Source organism: Mesocricetus auratus, unplaced genomic scaffold, assembly GCF_017639785.1.
Source record: "Mesocricetus auratus isolate SY011 unplaced genomic scaffold, BCM_Maur_2.0 Super-Scaffold_15014, whole genome shotgun sequence".
NCBI classification, from domain to species: Eukaryota; Metazoa; Chordata; class Mammalia; order Rodentia; family Cricetidae; genus Mesocricetus; species Mesocricetus auratus.
Window position 1 is genome coordinate 43975733 of NW_024429186.1, and position 17063 is coordinate 43992795.

Here is a 17063-nt window from a genome sequence, read left to right on the forward strand (position 1 = left end):
CAAATGGCGATCGTGTAAACAGTCCCACAAGGTCAGAATTCAGCTGAAAAGCACCTTGAACTAGACTACAACAATTTCCAATTCATAGTAGTTTAGACATTTACTGAACGGATCATTCTATTCAAAATGTAGACCTTTATAAACAATCCCTGTCACTGCAATGGAAGAAATAAGTGACAATTCATAAAAAGATCACCAGCGATACAAAAGAAGTAGTAAACACAATTATTACACACAGAAGCAGTAACCCCACAGGTTTTTCCTCATTCAACCCCTCCTACGGATTCTGCATAGGTACAGATAACGATATCATTTACAGAGTGCCAGAGGGCTCAAACCTGTGGGTTCAGCTCCTGGACCTCACCAACAGTTGGCTTCCAGTCCAATTCATTTTATCTTCTGATTTGGCTAGGCCATGATATCCAATTTTTGACCAAATAACGAGTGTCATTTGTAATGTTTTTCTAAATATAAGCTGATTTTGAGGGCAACCCACTTCAGCTGCTGGCTTACTTCGGTGGGGTGTTTCTAAATACGTTTACCTCAGTTCACAAAGATTAAAAAGAGAGAAAAGCAGATTAGGAAAGGTGACAGAGTGAGGGTTTGACTCAGCAGCTGGGAGCTTGCCCAGCATGCAGAAGGACCTGGGCTCAATTCCCAAAGTGGGGCGAGGGAGGTGGGGGCGGGTGGTTTTCAAAGTTGGAATATTTGTTTGGCACAGCCAAAACCTTGAAAAGTACGTCGTCCTAAAACCAGCTATTAAAGACTTGTTCACGCTCTCACAAATCATGTGGAAGGCTCTATCAACAGCGGTGTCGCCATGCTTTCTGTTTCTATTACAACACTCCAGCGAGCCCATACGCAGAAGAGACGCGCAGCGTCCCAGCCCTCGGACGCGTGCGTGTTTCCCCGACGCCGCGGTGCAGCTCGGGACACAGCTCGGGAACCCCGCCTTCAGGCCTTCAGGGGCTCTCTGGGCGGAGCTCCGGGGTGTGATCCACGGTGTAGGAGGCGGGCGCCTACTGTCTTCCGCTCACCGCAGAGCAGGACCGGTGGGGACAGCAATGAGCTGGGAGCTGCTGCTCTGGCTGCTGGCACTTTGCGCGCTGATCCTACCCCTAGTGCAGTTCCTGCGCTTCCTGCGGGCCGATGCCGACCTGACGTTGTTATGGGCCGAGTGGCAAGGGCGACGCCCAGGTGAGCACCCGCAACCGCCCCGGCTCCAAATGAGAGCCCCTGTTGGGAGTGGCGTAGGAGCGTCCTCATCTCCGCCTAAAGTGAGCAGGGTAGATGCCCCTCCTGGTAGGATGGAGCCTCTGTGGCCAAGCTAAGCCTTGCCCAAGGGCTGAGGACCCAGGAGGAAGAGGCAGTGGCTGAATAGGCAGTTCTCATTCTGTCGCTTTTCTTAGTTCAAGGATGGTACTGATGTGTCGCTCAGACTAGGAGAGAAAACGTCAAGCTTCAAGAAGCAGGACACAGACTTCTTCAGCAGACTCCCAGGGATCCCGGGACACTATGCGGGAGGACTCTGTGAAAAGAAAACTGTGTGTCCCCTGCTTTGTAAAAGACCCCGAACATGTTTATCCTGTGCTTTTTTACTCTTCCCCAAGCACTGGAAGACAATTTGGTGTGACTCACCCACTTACCAGTTGCTATAAATGTCACAATAGAAAGCACTGAGATAACTTGTTGCCAGGAGGGGGATCATTCTGGGCACACTAAAGTACATTTCATCTGCTGCATCTTGCTCTGCGCCTTGCTCTGTGTCTGATACTCGCTTAATACATGGTTCACGAGCTTAGATATGTCAGTTCACAGATGCGGTGTGGTGTGTCAGTGTGCTCAAGTACTTCAACGGCCCCTGACCTTTGGAACAATTCTTATAACATGGATATTATTCGTATTGTTTTTCAGTTAGAGACTCTGACAGAGAAACTAAAAGCCTGCCCGAGGCAGGCTTTTGATCCTTCAAGGACTAAGTGGGATTCCACTATCCATGGTGACAAGTACACAGAGCATCTCAGTGTGCTTTGAAGTCGCTGGTCACTTAGAAGATAGTGCATTCACAGTCTGCAGGGCAGGGGCAGGTGAACATTGGGTCTTGGAAACTAAAAGATAAAGAGGGCGGTATTTTATGCCCTTCCCAGACTCTGGCAGACGTCCTTACTGTGTTTCTTTGGCTTCAACAGGTGCAGTACTGACAAACGAGATTGTACAAAGTGCTTGCAAAATCAGTGCTGCAAAACTGGAAAAGACATGGCTATGATATGTAGACTGTATCCCAAATATTCACTTCTATTAACTGTAATTCCCACTTCCTGGATCACTGTTTAGACAGATGCGATGTGTGTTGATTCACTGCTGTTAGTTGCCCGTGTTGTTTGCATTTGAGCCCCTGAGCTTTTATTTAATTTGAAGATTGAATTAAAATCGGTCTATAAATTATATGATTGTATAAAAATTATTAACACATTAAATTATGTCTGAAATGTAAAATTGTTGACAGCATCCAAATGCATATGGTGCAGTTAGCAAAAGTTGTTTTTCCATAGCAAGCAAGAGTTAAAAGCCACTACAATAGTTTGTTGACCCTTTTCTGAGACAGTCTCATGTAGCTCCCAACTGGCCTTGAACTCATTGTGTAGCTGAGGATGACCTGATTCTCCTGTCTCCACTTCCCAAGTACAGGGATTCCAGGCAGGCAGCTCTATGCCTGGCAAGAATAAGTACTGTTCTTGGGGAATGGTGATGGGGCTTGAGACAGGGTCTCTACATATCTCTGGCTGCCCTGGAACTCACTGTGCAGGCTGAACTAGAACTCACAGAGGTTCTGGGATTAAAGGCGTGTGCCACAACACACATCTCTTATTCATGCAGAGTCTTTGGTCAATTGTGCCTTTCCCCCAAGGCATCTTGCCTGAAAGAAACCTTTGTTTACATAGTTTGGTTCTTTACAGGACACGTTGTATGTGTTCAAAGGTCTATGAAACAGTTTGGCTCTGAAATACTGTCTTTGTTTAGGACTTTGACTGTAGTTGGATGATAGTACATTTGTCTATGCAGCATGGGTTAGTCCGCTAGTCCTCAGCAGCGCAGAACTGTATAAATCGTATCTGATTTTGTACACCACAGGATAACAGACAGTAGGGGTTGTTTCTGACAGGGTTCTTGGTGTTGATTCAGTTGATACTTATTTGTGGGGTCCTTTTGATGTTCTAGTCTCTGCAAGGTGTCAGGCCACTACTGTGAAGAAGGAAGACAGGGTCTCAGCCTCAATGGATTTAATGGACTAGTAGGGGTAACTTACCTAGTTTCCTGGAGAACTCAGATTCCATGACGTTCTTGTGAGGGTTTTAATATGGAATTATGTTAAGCTCATAGACAAGAATGAAATAAGGGCAGCCTAGATAGCCTTAATACTCCTTGTCATGGAACAAACCAGAGTCCATAAGACATCAGGCATGAGGTCTGGTGAGTGTAACAGGCCCCCAGACTTTAGCACAACTGACTCCATGATGGAAGTGCAATTCAGATTATAAAACTCAGCTTGTAGACAGAACCACCTGCCAAAAATGCAAACAAACAGAGACCTAACCCATCAAAGCCCATAGTCTGGGAAAGTCTCATTTGGCTTCTATAATTCTGCTGCTGGCTAACTGTTCTTGTTGAGTGAAGTATGTCAACCTAGGACATTGTATGTGTGTGTGTGTGTGTGTGTGTTTAGAGGCTCACCCCGAGAAAGGCGTGGTGCTACAGTGGAATCCTGAACACCAAGTGTAGTCGCCAGCCAGCTAATAAAGACTTTCTATTGTTTTAAAGTCATGTGTGGGCGGTCTTCTCTGGTGACTACCCCTCCACAGTTAAAGCTGCTTGCTGCATAAGCTTGATGACCCGAGTTCCATCCTGAAAGCCATAAAAAGGTGGAGGAAAAGAACTAGCTTTTCAAGTTGTCCCCTGACCACCAACATGCGCACAAGGCTCGTGCACAGGAAGTAATGATGATGATGACATTTAAAACAGTTAAATCCAGGAAGAGGACTGAGGCAAGGTGGTCACTGCAGGGGGATGAAGTATGCGTTTCAGGCAAACATAGCAAGCTGCTGTCTAAACAACAAAAAGCCGGGATGATTATATCATGCTATTGAGCAACACACGGCATTTTCCAAGGCCTCATCTGTGGTTTCTCTTCAGAAATTAGAATTATAAAACTAAAAAGTAGGTGGGAACTTTAGAATCATTTATTCTGAGTCTCCCATTTAATAGATAAAGCGATGAGTTTCCAGTCACTAGCTTTCATTTTCTTTGTCAAACAAGTGGATAAATTGAGACTTAAAGTGAAACTATGTAGTTATGAGGCTTAGCTACAAATAGGTTGTAGTAAATTCACCCAGATTCCAAAATATTCACCATGCCATATGGGTGAGTTATTAATAACATGGTTTGTATTCACAATTTTTAAGAAAACTCTGGTAAAAATCTGCTTTCTTAGAATGCTTGAATTCTATTTACTTACTTATTTTGTTTGTTTGTTTGAAACAAGTCCTCTGTGTATTAAACTAGCTCCAACTGACTGTAGTTACATAAGTATGGCCTTGAACTTCTTACCCTCTTGATTATCCCTTCAAAGTTCTGGGAGTGCAGACATACACCACCACGCCTGGCTTTTAGAGGCGCTCGAGACTGTTCCTAGACTTTGTGTACTTGAGGCAAGCATTCTTACAGCTGAGTCAATCCCCCAGCCAGGACACTTGAGATTTTATGCTGCACATATTAAACCTTCGTATTTAGTAGTGCTATGTTTAAAAGTGTATTTATTTCATTCATGTTTTACTACTCTTTGGTATGTGGGTGTTGTTTATCACATACAGGCTTCCCTGTAACTTTCCTCCTTCCTCCACAGAATGGGAGCTGACAGACATGGTGGTGTGGGTGACCGGAGCATCCAGTGGCATTGGTGAGGAGCTGGCTCTCCAGTTATCTAAGCTTGGAGTCTCCCTGGTGCTGTCAGCCCGAAGGGTGCAGGAGCTGGAGCGGGTGAAGAGAAGGTGCCTGGGTGAGTCAACTCCCAGTCACAGCCGTGCTTCCTGGAAGTGAGAATCCAAACTCAAGTGCAGCTTCGGGAAGTGAGGGAGGGCGGGACTGTCCTGCGCAGTGCATGCTGGCTCCAGAGGCTCCTGTGCATTGCCCGGCTTCCTCTTCTGTTACCTCTTAAGCAGCTGTCCTTGCTTAGCATTTCCTTCCTTTCTGCCACCCTCCCACTGTTGTTTTTTATACCAGCTCTCAAGTGCTAGTGGATTTTAATGATCAAGTATCTTTGCTTTAGGAGAAGGGGCTCTTACCCACAGCATTCCTGTGTGTTAGGAATGATCCTTATTCGTTTTTGCTTTATGTCACATATTAAAGTCATAGGCAGGTGAGTGTGTGTGTGTGTGTGTGTGTGTGTGCGCGCGCACATGTACATGTTAGGATGATGAAATAAAAAGAAAGATAAGAAATAAGGCTTAAAAATGAACCCAAGGTAGCACCTTCTATATTTACACAACGGGTGACACTGTTAATATTTTCATTGGCTTCAGTTTTAGTATAGTCACATTTACTTTAATATATTAGCTTCATGGGGTGTTTAGTATTTAGCACTTTAATATACTCTTAAATGTTAGTGTGCTTGCGTGTGTGTGTGCCTCTGTGTGGGTGTGTGTGTACCTCTGTGTGTTTCTGTTTGTGTGTGTGCATGTGTGTACCTCTGTGTTTCTGTGTGTGTGTGATTTCTGCCTGTTACTCTTCAATTATCTTTCTTTCATTTTGCTGACTTCGTAGACCTGGTGGTAAGAGTTCTTTGCCCCAATTCTCAATAAAGTCACAAGGTTCTTTCCACAATGCTGCTTTCAAAAGCTACTTGTGTCTTAGTTCTATGCTGTCTTTGTTTTTTAATGGTCATTGGTCCTCTACCTCTGTGACCTGTAAGGCTGGCTCTAGCAGAGAGGATAAATCATGTCAGCAATGCTGAGCTGGTGTGAGGACCATCGGCCCCTTTTCTTTGTGTAGTCTCTGGTGTAAACCTTTCTATGTTTTAAAAATCTCAAGATGTTCTTTCAATTCTTTGCCCAAAAGACTTCTACATGTTACTTGCTAGTTTTTCTCACTGGCATTCATTATTTTAGATTAAAGTTAAAGTCCAGAACAATTCATTTCAATTGTTCTGCTAGAAAAGGTCAAATGTGTTCCACTTTAGTTGGGGTTTCTACTGCTGTGAAGAAACACCATGACCGTAGCATCTCTTGTAAAGGAAACTATTTCATTGGGGTGGCTGGCTTGCAGTTTCACAGGTTCAGTCCATTATCCTCATGATGGGGAGCATGGCAGCAGTGAGGTGCTGGAGTAGTAGCTGAGAATCCTACATCTTGAGGCAGCAGAAAGTAGACTGGGACCCTGGGCAGTATCCTGAGCATAGAAAACCTTAAAGGTTGCCCCCACAGTGACACACTTTCTCTAGCAAGGCCACACCCACCCCAAAAAGCCACACCTCCACAGAGACACTCCCCATGACTTAATGGGAGCCAATTACATTCAAACTACCACATTCTACTCCCTGGCCCCCATAAGCTTGTGACAATATCATAATGCAAAATGCTTTTAGTACAACTTCAAAAGTCCCTATAGTTTATCGCAGTCTCAACAATGTTTAAAAATCCAAAGTCTCTTCTGAGATTTAAGCAATTTTTTAAGTGTAAAAATCAAAATAAAAAGCAGGTCACATTCTTCCAATATATAATGGCACAGGATATATACATCACCATTCCAAAACACAGGGAAGGGAGCATAGCAAGGAAATACTGGACCAAGTAAGACCAAAAACCAGCTGGGCAAACTCCAAATCAGCTGTGCATCTCCATGTCTGGTGTCAAAATGCTCTTCCGATCTCTAACTCCTGTCAGCTTTGCTGACTGCAGCACACTTCTCTCTCTTGGACTGGTTCCTCAGCAGGTATCCCAGGACTCTGGCGTCTCTAACATCTTCAGTTCTCCAAGACAATCCAGACTTCAACTTCAGAGCCTCATGCAATGGCCTCTCTAGGCCTCCATTGAGGGACACCCCTGACATATGACTGACCTTAGTCACAGAGGCAAATTCCATAGCCCCCTTCTTCAGAACCACGTAGTGGAAGCTGCCATGTTCTGCTGCTTACTGGGGCTGGAACATGAGCCCCCTTGTTCAATTACATCTTCACTAGCTTTCTGTCTTTGGCTGCCTACGCTTGCCTGTCCTGAATCTTGCTCTGTAGATCAGGCTGGTCTCAAACTCAGAGATCCACCAGCCTTTGCCTTCCCAGAGCTGTGACTAAAGGTGTGCCCCACCACACCCAGCTCTAAACTTTTCTTTAGTTCTTTTTCACAAGTTAGAAACTTCCACTTCTTAATCCATTTATCTCCTTGAACACAGGACTTAGCTTTAGTCCACTTCCTGGTGTTTTTTTTCTCCATAAAATGTGTATTTTGTGATTTACTCTGCTCTTTTCGATTATAAATCTTTATAAGCATGAACACCAGTAACCACACAGCAGAGTCTATACTAGACTGTTTTGAAATTTCTTCTGCTAAGGGAATTAATCCAAAAATTCTCCACTTTAGCCTCAGGCAGTTTCTTTGGACAAGGGTAAAAGGCAGCCACTTTCTTCACCAAAATATCATGAGAATAATCTCTAGACAATATACTAAAATTCTTCTCCTCTGAAACCTCTTGAGTGAGTCCCTAACAGTTCAAATAACTCTTAGCACCTCTGTCTTCTATGCTTCTACTAATATGGCTAATTAAGCAGAGCTTAAAGCATTCCACTGCTTTCCTAATGCAAAGTACCAAAGTATGTATTACTCCAAACAAAAACATGGTCAATACCCCAGTCCCTGGTACCAACTTCTGTCTTAGTTAGGGTTTCTATTGCTGTGAAGAGACACCATGACCATGGCAACTCTACAAAAGGAAACATTTAATTGGGGTGGCTCACAGTTTCAGAGGTTCCGTCCATTATCATCATGATAGGGAGCATGGCGGCATGCAGGCAGATGTGGTCCTGCAATAGTAGCTGAGAGTGCTACTTCTTGCAGGCAACAGGAAGTTGACTGAGACACTGGACCTTATCCGAGCATAGGAAACCTCAAAGCCTGCCCCACAGTGACACACTTCCTCCAACAAGGCCATACCTATTCCAACAAAGCCATACCTCTTAATAGTGATTATGGGGGCCAATTACATTCAAACTACCACAGTCCCAGTATGTTTTTAGGTAGGCATTGTGTGAAGGACTTTGTGCTTTTCCTTATTTGCCTCTTGGAATCCTTGGCCTAGGGAAGGAAGGTTCTACCTACCATCCCTGGCCTTCTCAGCTCCTTATAGATTTATAGGATGAGGGTAAAAGAAAAGATTTAGTTTTCAGTTATGTGTTTATGTGTGAGTCTGTTCATGTGAGTACAGGTGCTCTTGCCAGAGATGCTGGCTCTCCCTGGAGTGTGATTATAGATGGTTGTGACTTGGGTGCTAGGAATTGAACTCTTGTGTTCTGCCAATGCAGTGGAAGCTCTTAACCACCAAGCAGTCTCACCAGCCCTAACCTGGTGTTTTAAATGTGTGTGCACGATCAACTGAACTGGGCGAGTCTATTGCAAAAGGAACAGTAACTCTATACTTGTTTAAAAAAAAAAAGCTGATGTATAATTTTTCATCCTTTTTGTGGGTGGAGCTATTGTTCCTTTTGATGTGCAGCCTATGCTGGCCTGAAGATCTCAGTCTATCTGGCTCTACATTCAGAGTATACTATAGTTGTAGACCACTATATGTGATTGGTTGAGTTTCCTGTTTCTAATAGTATAGTATTTGTTTTGTTTTGTTTTTTTTGAAACAAGGTTTTGTCATATATATAGCCTTTGCTTATCTGAAACTTGCGATGTAGACCAGAATGAACTCAAGGTTCTGCACACCTCCCTCTGCCTTCCAGTGCTGGGACTAGAGTGGTGTCGTCATATCCGGCTTGTTCTTTGCAAAATTCCTCTGCATATAGTCAAGGGGAAGTGTGCTGTTCTGCTGTTCTGCTTCCAGCCAGCCAGAGTGCTGATCTGAGATCATTGCATAACATCTGGGCAGGGACGCTTTGGCAGAGTCACCTAGAATAAATTCATTGCTGCTTTTTTTGTTAGGTAGGGGTTAAATTGAACTGTGGAATGGCTTGTTTATTGTTCATGTGTCTTTTTCAGAGAATGGCAATTTAAAAGAAAAAGATATACTAGTTTTGCCCCTTGACCTGACCGACACAAATTCCCACGAGGCAGCTACCAAAGCCGTTCTGCAGGAGTTTGGTAAAGTAAGTTGCATTTTATATCAATGAAGCATGGATGGTATCACTTATCTGTCTTTGAAAAAAAAAGCAGCCAAAGACATTTCAACTGTGGATGCCCTTCAAAGGGCAGGAGACAGATGGAGCGCATGCAGTGAGGTCGGCCCACAACTTAGCTTCTTAATCGTTGGCTGTTTGCCTTCAGCTGCTTGGTGCTTTTCATCCCTTCCCAAGCACTAATTTCTCCACGAAGAACGAGAGACGTTAACATCTACTGATGCTTTTCTTTTTTCTGATGCTTGTTACTCTACTTCGAAATTCTCCAAGTGAATTCGGCCTTTTCCTTCTCCTCCCTCCCTTCCTCCCTTCCTTCTCCCCCACGCCATTTGAGACAAGCATGATGTAACTCTGTTCAGGAACTCACTATGTAGACCAGGCTGCCTTGAACGCAGAGATCCGCCTGCTTCTGCCTGCCAAGTGCTGGCATTAAAGGTGTGTGTCACCACACCTGGCTTTGCTTATTTTATTTTTTTAGCTGCTACTAGAACCACATCAGTATCCCGTTTACTCTTCAAGTTAATAATACAAGCAATCATTTTCTTAGACAATCTTTAAGTACCCATTTTCTGATTTTTAGATTGACATTTTGGTCAACAATGGTGGAAGATCCCAACGTTCCTTAGTTCTAGAAACCAACCTGGATGTCTTCAAGGAGCTGATAAATCTGAACTATTTAGGGACGGTGTCCTTGACCAAGTGTGTTCTGCCTCACATGGTAGAGAGGAAGCAAGGGAAGATTGTTACTGTGAACAGCATTGCGGGGATTGCATCTGTGGCTCTTTCCAGTGGGTACTGTGCCAGCAAACATGCTCTCCGGGTAAGGCAGCCCAAACTCAACTGAAAAAATTGACCTCTGTGTGTGTGGGGAGCAAAAGATGTTCAGTGGGTGTGCTGATTGGAACTGGGCCCTAAGTGGGAGTGGAAGCAAGAGAACTTGACATCTCCCCTTAGACAGATTCCCTGCAGCCGGAGTTACATGTAGCTCTAAGCTGCCACATAGGTGCTGGGAACCAGTCCTACAAGAGTCACAAGTGCTCCTAACCACTAAGCTATCCCAACCTCTCTGGGCGTGAACTTTTAATTGCTGTGTGTATACAATATGCCAGAAGAGTCAGTGCCCGTGCTGGTTGCCTGGTTCCCTGTGTCTTGCTACAGAGGGGAAAATATTAAGGGCATAAGAGTTTACTCCTTTACCAAACATTTTGTTTTGGATCTTCTCAAGGTAGGCATTGTGTGAGTGTTATATGACACTATTTCTGGGAAGACATGAACAACGTCTACTCACCCCAGATAAGGAACAGACGACAGACCAAAGTATGGATACAATCGAAGTCCAACTTGGTGAAACAAGGAGTTTTAGAGGAATTGCTTATGGGAATATGGGCAAGGGGTTACTGACAGAAGCAGATCCCACTCAAAGACAGCTGCATCACCAAAGTCCACCCCAGAATGTTGGCAGCTCACAAAAGCTGGGAACTTGGAGCACACTGTACAACCTGTAGGCAGCTCAACAGGTTGGAGAGTGTCCTCTCCAGGAAGCTTGGTTGGTCTGAACCTTTCCTAGAGAGCTTGTCTCTGTTTCTTCCAGCCAGCTTAGCTTGTATCAGAGTGACTTCCACCAATCCTGACAGCTTATATATACTTAGGGTGAGTGGGGCCTAGTGAATTCGGTCAGTTTCACGGACTTCCTGGAGCTATTTTGAGTTGTTTACTTTCTGAATTTAAGGAACTTTGCAGCAGGATGGAATGATTCACTTCCCCTTAGAAAAACGCTGTTTCTCCTCCTTCCAAACATTCTTCACCTGAAGGGGCTTCCCTCCAAAACAGAAGGTTTTAATCCCTCAGGAAATTCCTATACAGCCAGTCAGTGGGAACCCCCATCACTTCTATGCTTCTTAGGAGTCAGCACTTAAGAGTGGACAAATATTTAATGTTAGATTCTGTACAAATGGATCACGATTTTGCTTTTTAGGGTTGTAAGTATTGCTTTTTTGTTTGTTTGTTTGTTTGTTTGCTTTGTTTTGTTTTCCTGCCAGGCTCATGTAGCACATGTTGGCATCCAATTCCCTTATTTGCTAAGGGTGGCTTTGAACATCTGATCCTCCCGTTTCTCCATTTCTACTGAGGGGTGACAAGTGTGAGCCACCATACCCAACATCTGGTCTTTAAAATAATGCAGGAATATTTCCTAATGAAGGAAAAGAATAAGGGGAAGCAAATATCTATTCCTATTGGATTGGGAATGGCCTGTATCTTAGAGTGCAGATTTATCTCGGTCCCTGGAAGGTCCTGCAGTAGGTGGTTACATTGTATTTGTGATTAGTCATATACTAGTCATCGACTATAGAATGATTAAGTCTTCACTGAAATTGACGTTGGGTGGGGGCTTCCTCCGGGATGCTGGGTTGGGCACAAGACACACCCAAGTACCTGTTTTCATTTATTAAGTGGGGAGTCAAAGTTAAAGTGGCTGCTCTCTGGCTCAGGCCACAAATGACCTTGAGGTAGAATTTTTAAGAGGAAAAAAAAGGAAGTCTGTGTTAGAATGGGCTAGGGTGTGGTGGTAAAAAGAACAGGGCATGGGAGAGAAGGAGAAGGGAACAAGGGAAAGGGGTTAGGGATATCTGCCCCCGGAGGGACAAAGGACTGCCTCTGGATGGGGGGAGAGAGACATGGCACACTGAAAATGGGCGGTTTATAAAGGTAAAAGGAGAAACCCTGTGTTAGGATGGGGTGTTTAATTTTAGCTGGGCATGTTAGTTAGGTGAGCCATAGGGGGCTTTTGATTGCTGGACTTTGATAGTCAGTCTCAGGAGGAGGCAGTGGCCAAACAAGGGAATAGACCTTGGGGACTAGCTTTAGGAACAGAAATCTAATGGTTTTAGCAAGGTAGAGGGAAAGGGGGAGAAGGGCAAGGCCTGGCAGAGCCGCGTGCTCAAGTGAGCTAGTGTCCTTCAGAAATGAATTCTTCTGGATAAAATAGTAAAGTAAACCGAGAAACTTAAGTTCTCTATGCTTATTATCATGTGGTTCCAATCTTGGATTTTTCCTTCTTTGCCAAAATATCCACACATTTGGCCTCTTGCGGGTGGGGGTGTGGGTTAAAGAGGAGCTCCTGTCAGGCTTTCTGTGGTAGCAACAACTCTTTTTGGTTTTTTGAGACAGGGTTTCTCTGTGTAGCCCTGGCTGTCCTGGGACTCTCTCTGTAGACCAGGCCGGTCCTGAACAAACAGAGATCTTCCTGCCTCTGCCTCCCGAGTGCTCTGAGGGGGAAGGTTTCCCCAGTAGGGGTGTTACAGTTCTAAAGGAAAAGGCATTTTGGCAGTTCAAAGCCAAGGAATACCACAACCTCTGCACAACAACCCTCATGCAAGAGATTTATTTAGAAAGACACGAGAGGGCACTGCCTCTGCTCATGTGAGGAGCAGCGGGGAACTGAGCAGGAGATAGGCTTTCTATAGGGGCGGGGGTATTCTGAGGTAGAGATTTTCAGGGTGGGGATTGGTGGGATTTCAAGCCAAGCCCAGGGATTGATGGAATTCTGAACTCAGGAATTGGTAGGGCTTGGGGCTCAGGGATAGGTGGGTTTTGGTAGGTTTTCAGACCCAGATGTGGGCTTGGACTGTTTACCCTACACCCTCCCCCCCCAAAATTAAAATTAACAAAAACAAATCTCTAAAAAATGCCTTAGTAGAGGTAGGCTTAGTGGCACAAGCCTATAATCTCAGGCACTTGGGAGGCTGAACATTTAAGACCTGCCTGGGCTGCAAATAAGTTCAAAGCTAGTCTGGAAATTATAGTTAGACCACTGTCTGCAAATAAATTGCAGAAAGGGTGCTGACAAGATGGCTTGTGGGCAGACTTTTTTGTTCTACCAGCCAGCTCCCAAATAACCTCACAGTTACTTACTATTAATTATAAGTGCTTGGCCAATAGCTTAGGCTTGTTATTAACTAGCTCTTACAGCTTAAATTAACCCATATTTCTCATCCACGTTCTACCATGTGGCAGTACCTTTTTTCAGCATGGCAAGTTCATCTCCTACTTCTTCCTCTGTGTTTGGCTGGTGACTCCGCCCTCCTTCTTCCCAGCTTTCTCTCCATCTGGTTCTCCCACCTAACTTCTTCCTGCCTAGCTATCGGCCAACTGATTCATTAAACCAACGAGAGCAAAACATCTTCACATTGTATGGCTCAGTAGGTAAAGACTTGCCATGAAGTGTGAGAGCCTGCATTTGTCCTCTGAGCTCCATACTGAGTCTTAGCATGCCACACCCCCAAGTAAACAAATAAATACATGTAACAAAATTATTTTAATTTAAAAAGTACCAGAGATAGAAGTGATAGAGCTGTTGCCCCATGTGTACAAGGTCATAGGTTCAATCACCAATACTACAAGATTAAGAAATGAATAAATAAAGTCTGATACACTTGCAACACTGTACTACCTGTTCAATACAGAGCATGTATTTGGATAATATATTTCCTTTTTATCTTTACTTTGTCCTTTCCTTTTCTCTTATGTTCTTGTTTTGTGGTCCTTAGGGTTTTTTCAGTGCTCTGCAATGTGAGCTTATCCAATATCCAGGAATAACATTTTGCAATGTTTACCCTGGGCCTGTGCAGTCCAACATTGTGAAGAATGCCCTAACTGAAGAAGTAACTAAGGTAAAAATTCTAGGGAAAAAAATGAGTCCTTTATTAGCTATGCTAACTTTATCATGTATGTCAGGTGTCTATTCAGAACTACTTATGAGTTCACAGAAAGTGATAGCATTAAGAAAAGCATTCAAGTCACTTGGTAGTACTTCAGTGTCTCGTTTTAACAATGGTTAGTGACACTGCCAGACTGTCACTTATAAGTAGCTCACCATTATGGATCCACTACTCTTATTAAGAAAGTCCTCTTATCTTTATATTTCTTCCCCATTATGCCACTTGCTAAACATAAGTTATTTTCATGTTGTGTAGTGCTGGGGACTGAAGCCAGGAGGTTATCCATTCTAGATAATCATTTTACCTCCAGACTATACATCCTTAGCCCAATGTAAATCTTAGTAATTTGATATTTCTGAAAATGTGATAATGGAATAGGCATTGGGACCCTATTATGAGATGACTATGATTGAAATTAAAAAGCCTTCAGCACGTGTAACCTTATGTGGTGAACTTTTAGGCTCTTTGAAATATTGTAACTTACAAACCTCCAGTGGCACCTATGAAGACTCCCGGTTGACAGGTCACATCCTGAAAGAGTCTCACTGCTAGATGGCCTCTGGGCCCTTCCTAGTTAACACTCTCATGAAATGGTTTGGAATCCTCACTTCTCTTTTTGACTTTCAGCCCATGAAAACCGGCATGGATCAGTCTTACAAGATGCCAACGAGTCGTTGTGTCCGGCTGATGCTAATCGCCATGGCCAATGATTTGAAGGAAGTCTGGATCTCTGATCACCCTGTTTTGATGGGGGCATACATGTGGCAGTATATGCCAACCTGGGCTTTATGGCTAACCTCCAAGTTGGGGAAGAAAAGAATGCAAAACTTTAAGAATGGCTTGGTAAGAGCAATTTATACATTTCTTTACAATATGTACGGATCCTGTGTGAAAATCTAGTTTTCAGCCGGGTGTTGGTGGCACACGCCTTTAATCCCAGCACTCGGGAGGCAGAGGCAGGCAGATCTCTGTGAGTTCGAGACCAGCCTGGACTACCAAGCGAGTTCCAGGACAGCCTCCAAAGCCACAGAGAAACCCTGTCTCGAAAAACCAAAAAAAAAAAAAAAAAGAAAAGAAAAAGAAAAAGAAAATCTAGTTTTCAAAGTTCTTAAAGATTTTTTTTTGTTTCCCTGACTCCATACCAGTCTCATGATTAAAATACACGCAGTGTCTGATAGTTTACCACATGACTTCTAATCGGGAAGGGTAAACTATTGATGATCCCTATTGATGAGGGAAAAGTCAAAGCGAGGGCTGTCCGTCTCTCTTCTTCACTCACTGTTGTCATTTCCAGAAAGTCCCTCACCCAGCCTGCCACATGACTTTATGGCTATTTCTAAATAAGCTGAGTACCTCTTAATTCCAGGCACCGTTTCAGGATGGCGATGCCACATTCTTTCCACAGGGCAGTAGCCACACTCCATCTTGGATTATCATTTTTGTCTGTGTTTATGCAGATTTTTGGATGAGAAAATGTTTACCCTTCCCAAACAAAAGCCACATTTGGGGTTAAGAAGTTGCCTTGTTGTACCTTGTAAACAATGTATTATAAGTTCATAAATAATTTTAGAGTTACATCCAAATATCTTCCTTCCTTTCTTCCATCCTTCCTTCCTCTCTCCCTCCCCTCTTCTTTCCTCTCTCACTACATATTCCTGGCTACCCTTGACTTCCCTACATAAACCAAAACTGGCCTCGAACTCCAAAGTGCTAGGATTAAAGGCATGTATCACCACGATCATCCTGATATTTAAATTCTAGATACTCTGACCTGTTTTGCACAGTTAGGCTATCAATAGCTGTGATGCAGAGGAATAGCAATAAGAGTACTCATTGTTAGCCGGGCGTTGGTGGTGCACGCCTTTAATCCCAGCACTTGGGAGGCAGAGGCAGGCGGATCTCTGTGAGTTCGAGGCCAGCCTGGTCTACAAAGTGAGTTCCAGGACAGCCTCAAAGCCACAGAGAAACCCTGTCTCGAAAAACCAAAAAAAAAAGAGTACTCATTGTTTAAGCAATGAGTAAGTAGAAAAGAAACCACCCCATTCCTGACACGTGGGGAAGATAAAAATACTAAGCCTGAGGGCAATATTTTCATGTAGATCAAGAGTTTTGGCTGTGATATTTTACTTCCAATGAAAGTGTTTGCCCAAGGATTGCGAAGATCATTGTTGGTGAGTGATGAAATAGTACAGTTCATTAACAGAGAAGCTTGGTTGTCAAACATGGGTAAATAAGAGAGGTCTGGTTCATGTTCCTTGCACTCTTTTACAGGATCCAGACTCGTCTTATAAAATCTGGAAGACAAAGAGGGATTGAAACAACCCCTCTGGATGTCGGAGCCACTTGTTGAGAATGACAAACAGCCTAAGTATAGTAAGCTTACACACAGAAGGCAGGTCGGTGACTGCTTTCTGGTGTAATTTTTGATATAAATTTCTATTCAATATATAATGACTAATAAATAAAACCTTGCCCTGTATCCTGCAAATGTGTATGAACACACGCTACCTTCTTGAATAAAGTAACATTCGAGGTATTTTCGCATGCAGACTTAGAGTCGTGGTTAGCACACCTAACCCAGGAACTGTAGCTGTGTAGTCAACATTGTCTTAATTTACTTATGATTCTAAATGAAACTATGGCTGACTGGCTCTCTGCAGACCATATCAATTTGCTTTTCACAGTTCTGGGGGCTGGGCAGTCCACGATCAAGGCATCAGCAGCACTAGAGACACATGATTCTAGCTCCAAGGACAAAGGGTTATGCTGCTGTGTCCTCCAGAGAGAAGCACGTGTCCTAACTTGGTAGAAGATTTGGAAGGGGAGGGCAACTCCCTTTCCCCAAGCTCATATTGTTTGTTTCTTTTTCTTTGTCAGAACTGAGGGTTGAATCTAGGGTCTTTGCACATTGTAGGCATCCACTCTACCACTGAGCTGTACCTTTAGCAAAAAATGTAAAAATC

General features: G+C 43.8%; 1 protein-coding gene across 2 annotated transcripts; it reads left to right on the top strand.

Annotated features, from left to right (window-relative positions):
- The first annotated feature begins 1060 nt into the window (after positions 1 to 1060).
- Positions 1061 to 16636, top strand: LOC101828166 (dehydrogenase/reductase SDR family member 7). 2 transcript variants are annotated; one of them, XM_040742946.1, is made up of 7 exons: positions 1061 to 1197; positions 4901 to 5053; positions 9246 to 9352; positions 9963 to 10202; positions 13930 to 14052; positions 14728 to 14943; positions 16372 to 16636. In XM_040742946.1, the coding sequence occupies exons 1-7, from the start codon at positions 1065 to 1067 to the stop codon at positions 16414 to 16416; spliced, it is 1017 nt and encodes a 338-aa protein (XP_040598880.1). In that variant the 5' UTR covers positions 1061 to 1064; the 3' UTR covers positions 16417 to 16636. The 2 variants fall into 2 exon arrangements, with proteins under 2 accessions (XP_040598880.1, XP_040598881.1); XM_040742947.1 differs by lacking the exon at positions 9963 to 10202.
- Positions 16637 to 17063: the final 427 nt, after the last annotated feature.

What these genes read in the sequence shown, in the direction of transcription:
- LOC101828166 (XM_040742946.1), top strand. Translation starts at nt 1,065, where the DNA reads ATGAGCTGGGAGCTGCTGCTCTGGCTGCTGGCACTTTGCGCGCTGATC. An exon ending in GGTGAAGAGAAGGTGCCTGG is followed by an intron (nt 5,054 to 9,245) that starts GTGAGTCAACTC and finishes TGTCTTTTTCAG; the next exon opens with AGAATGGCAATTTAAAAGAA. An exon ending in TAACTGAAGAAGTAACTAAG is followed by an intron (nt 14,053 to 14,727) that starts GTAAAAATTCTA and finishes TTTGACTTTCAG; the next exon opens with CCCATGAAAACCGGCATGGA.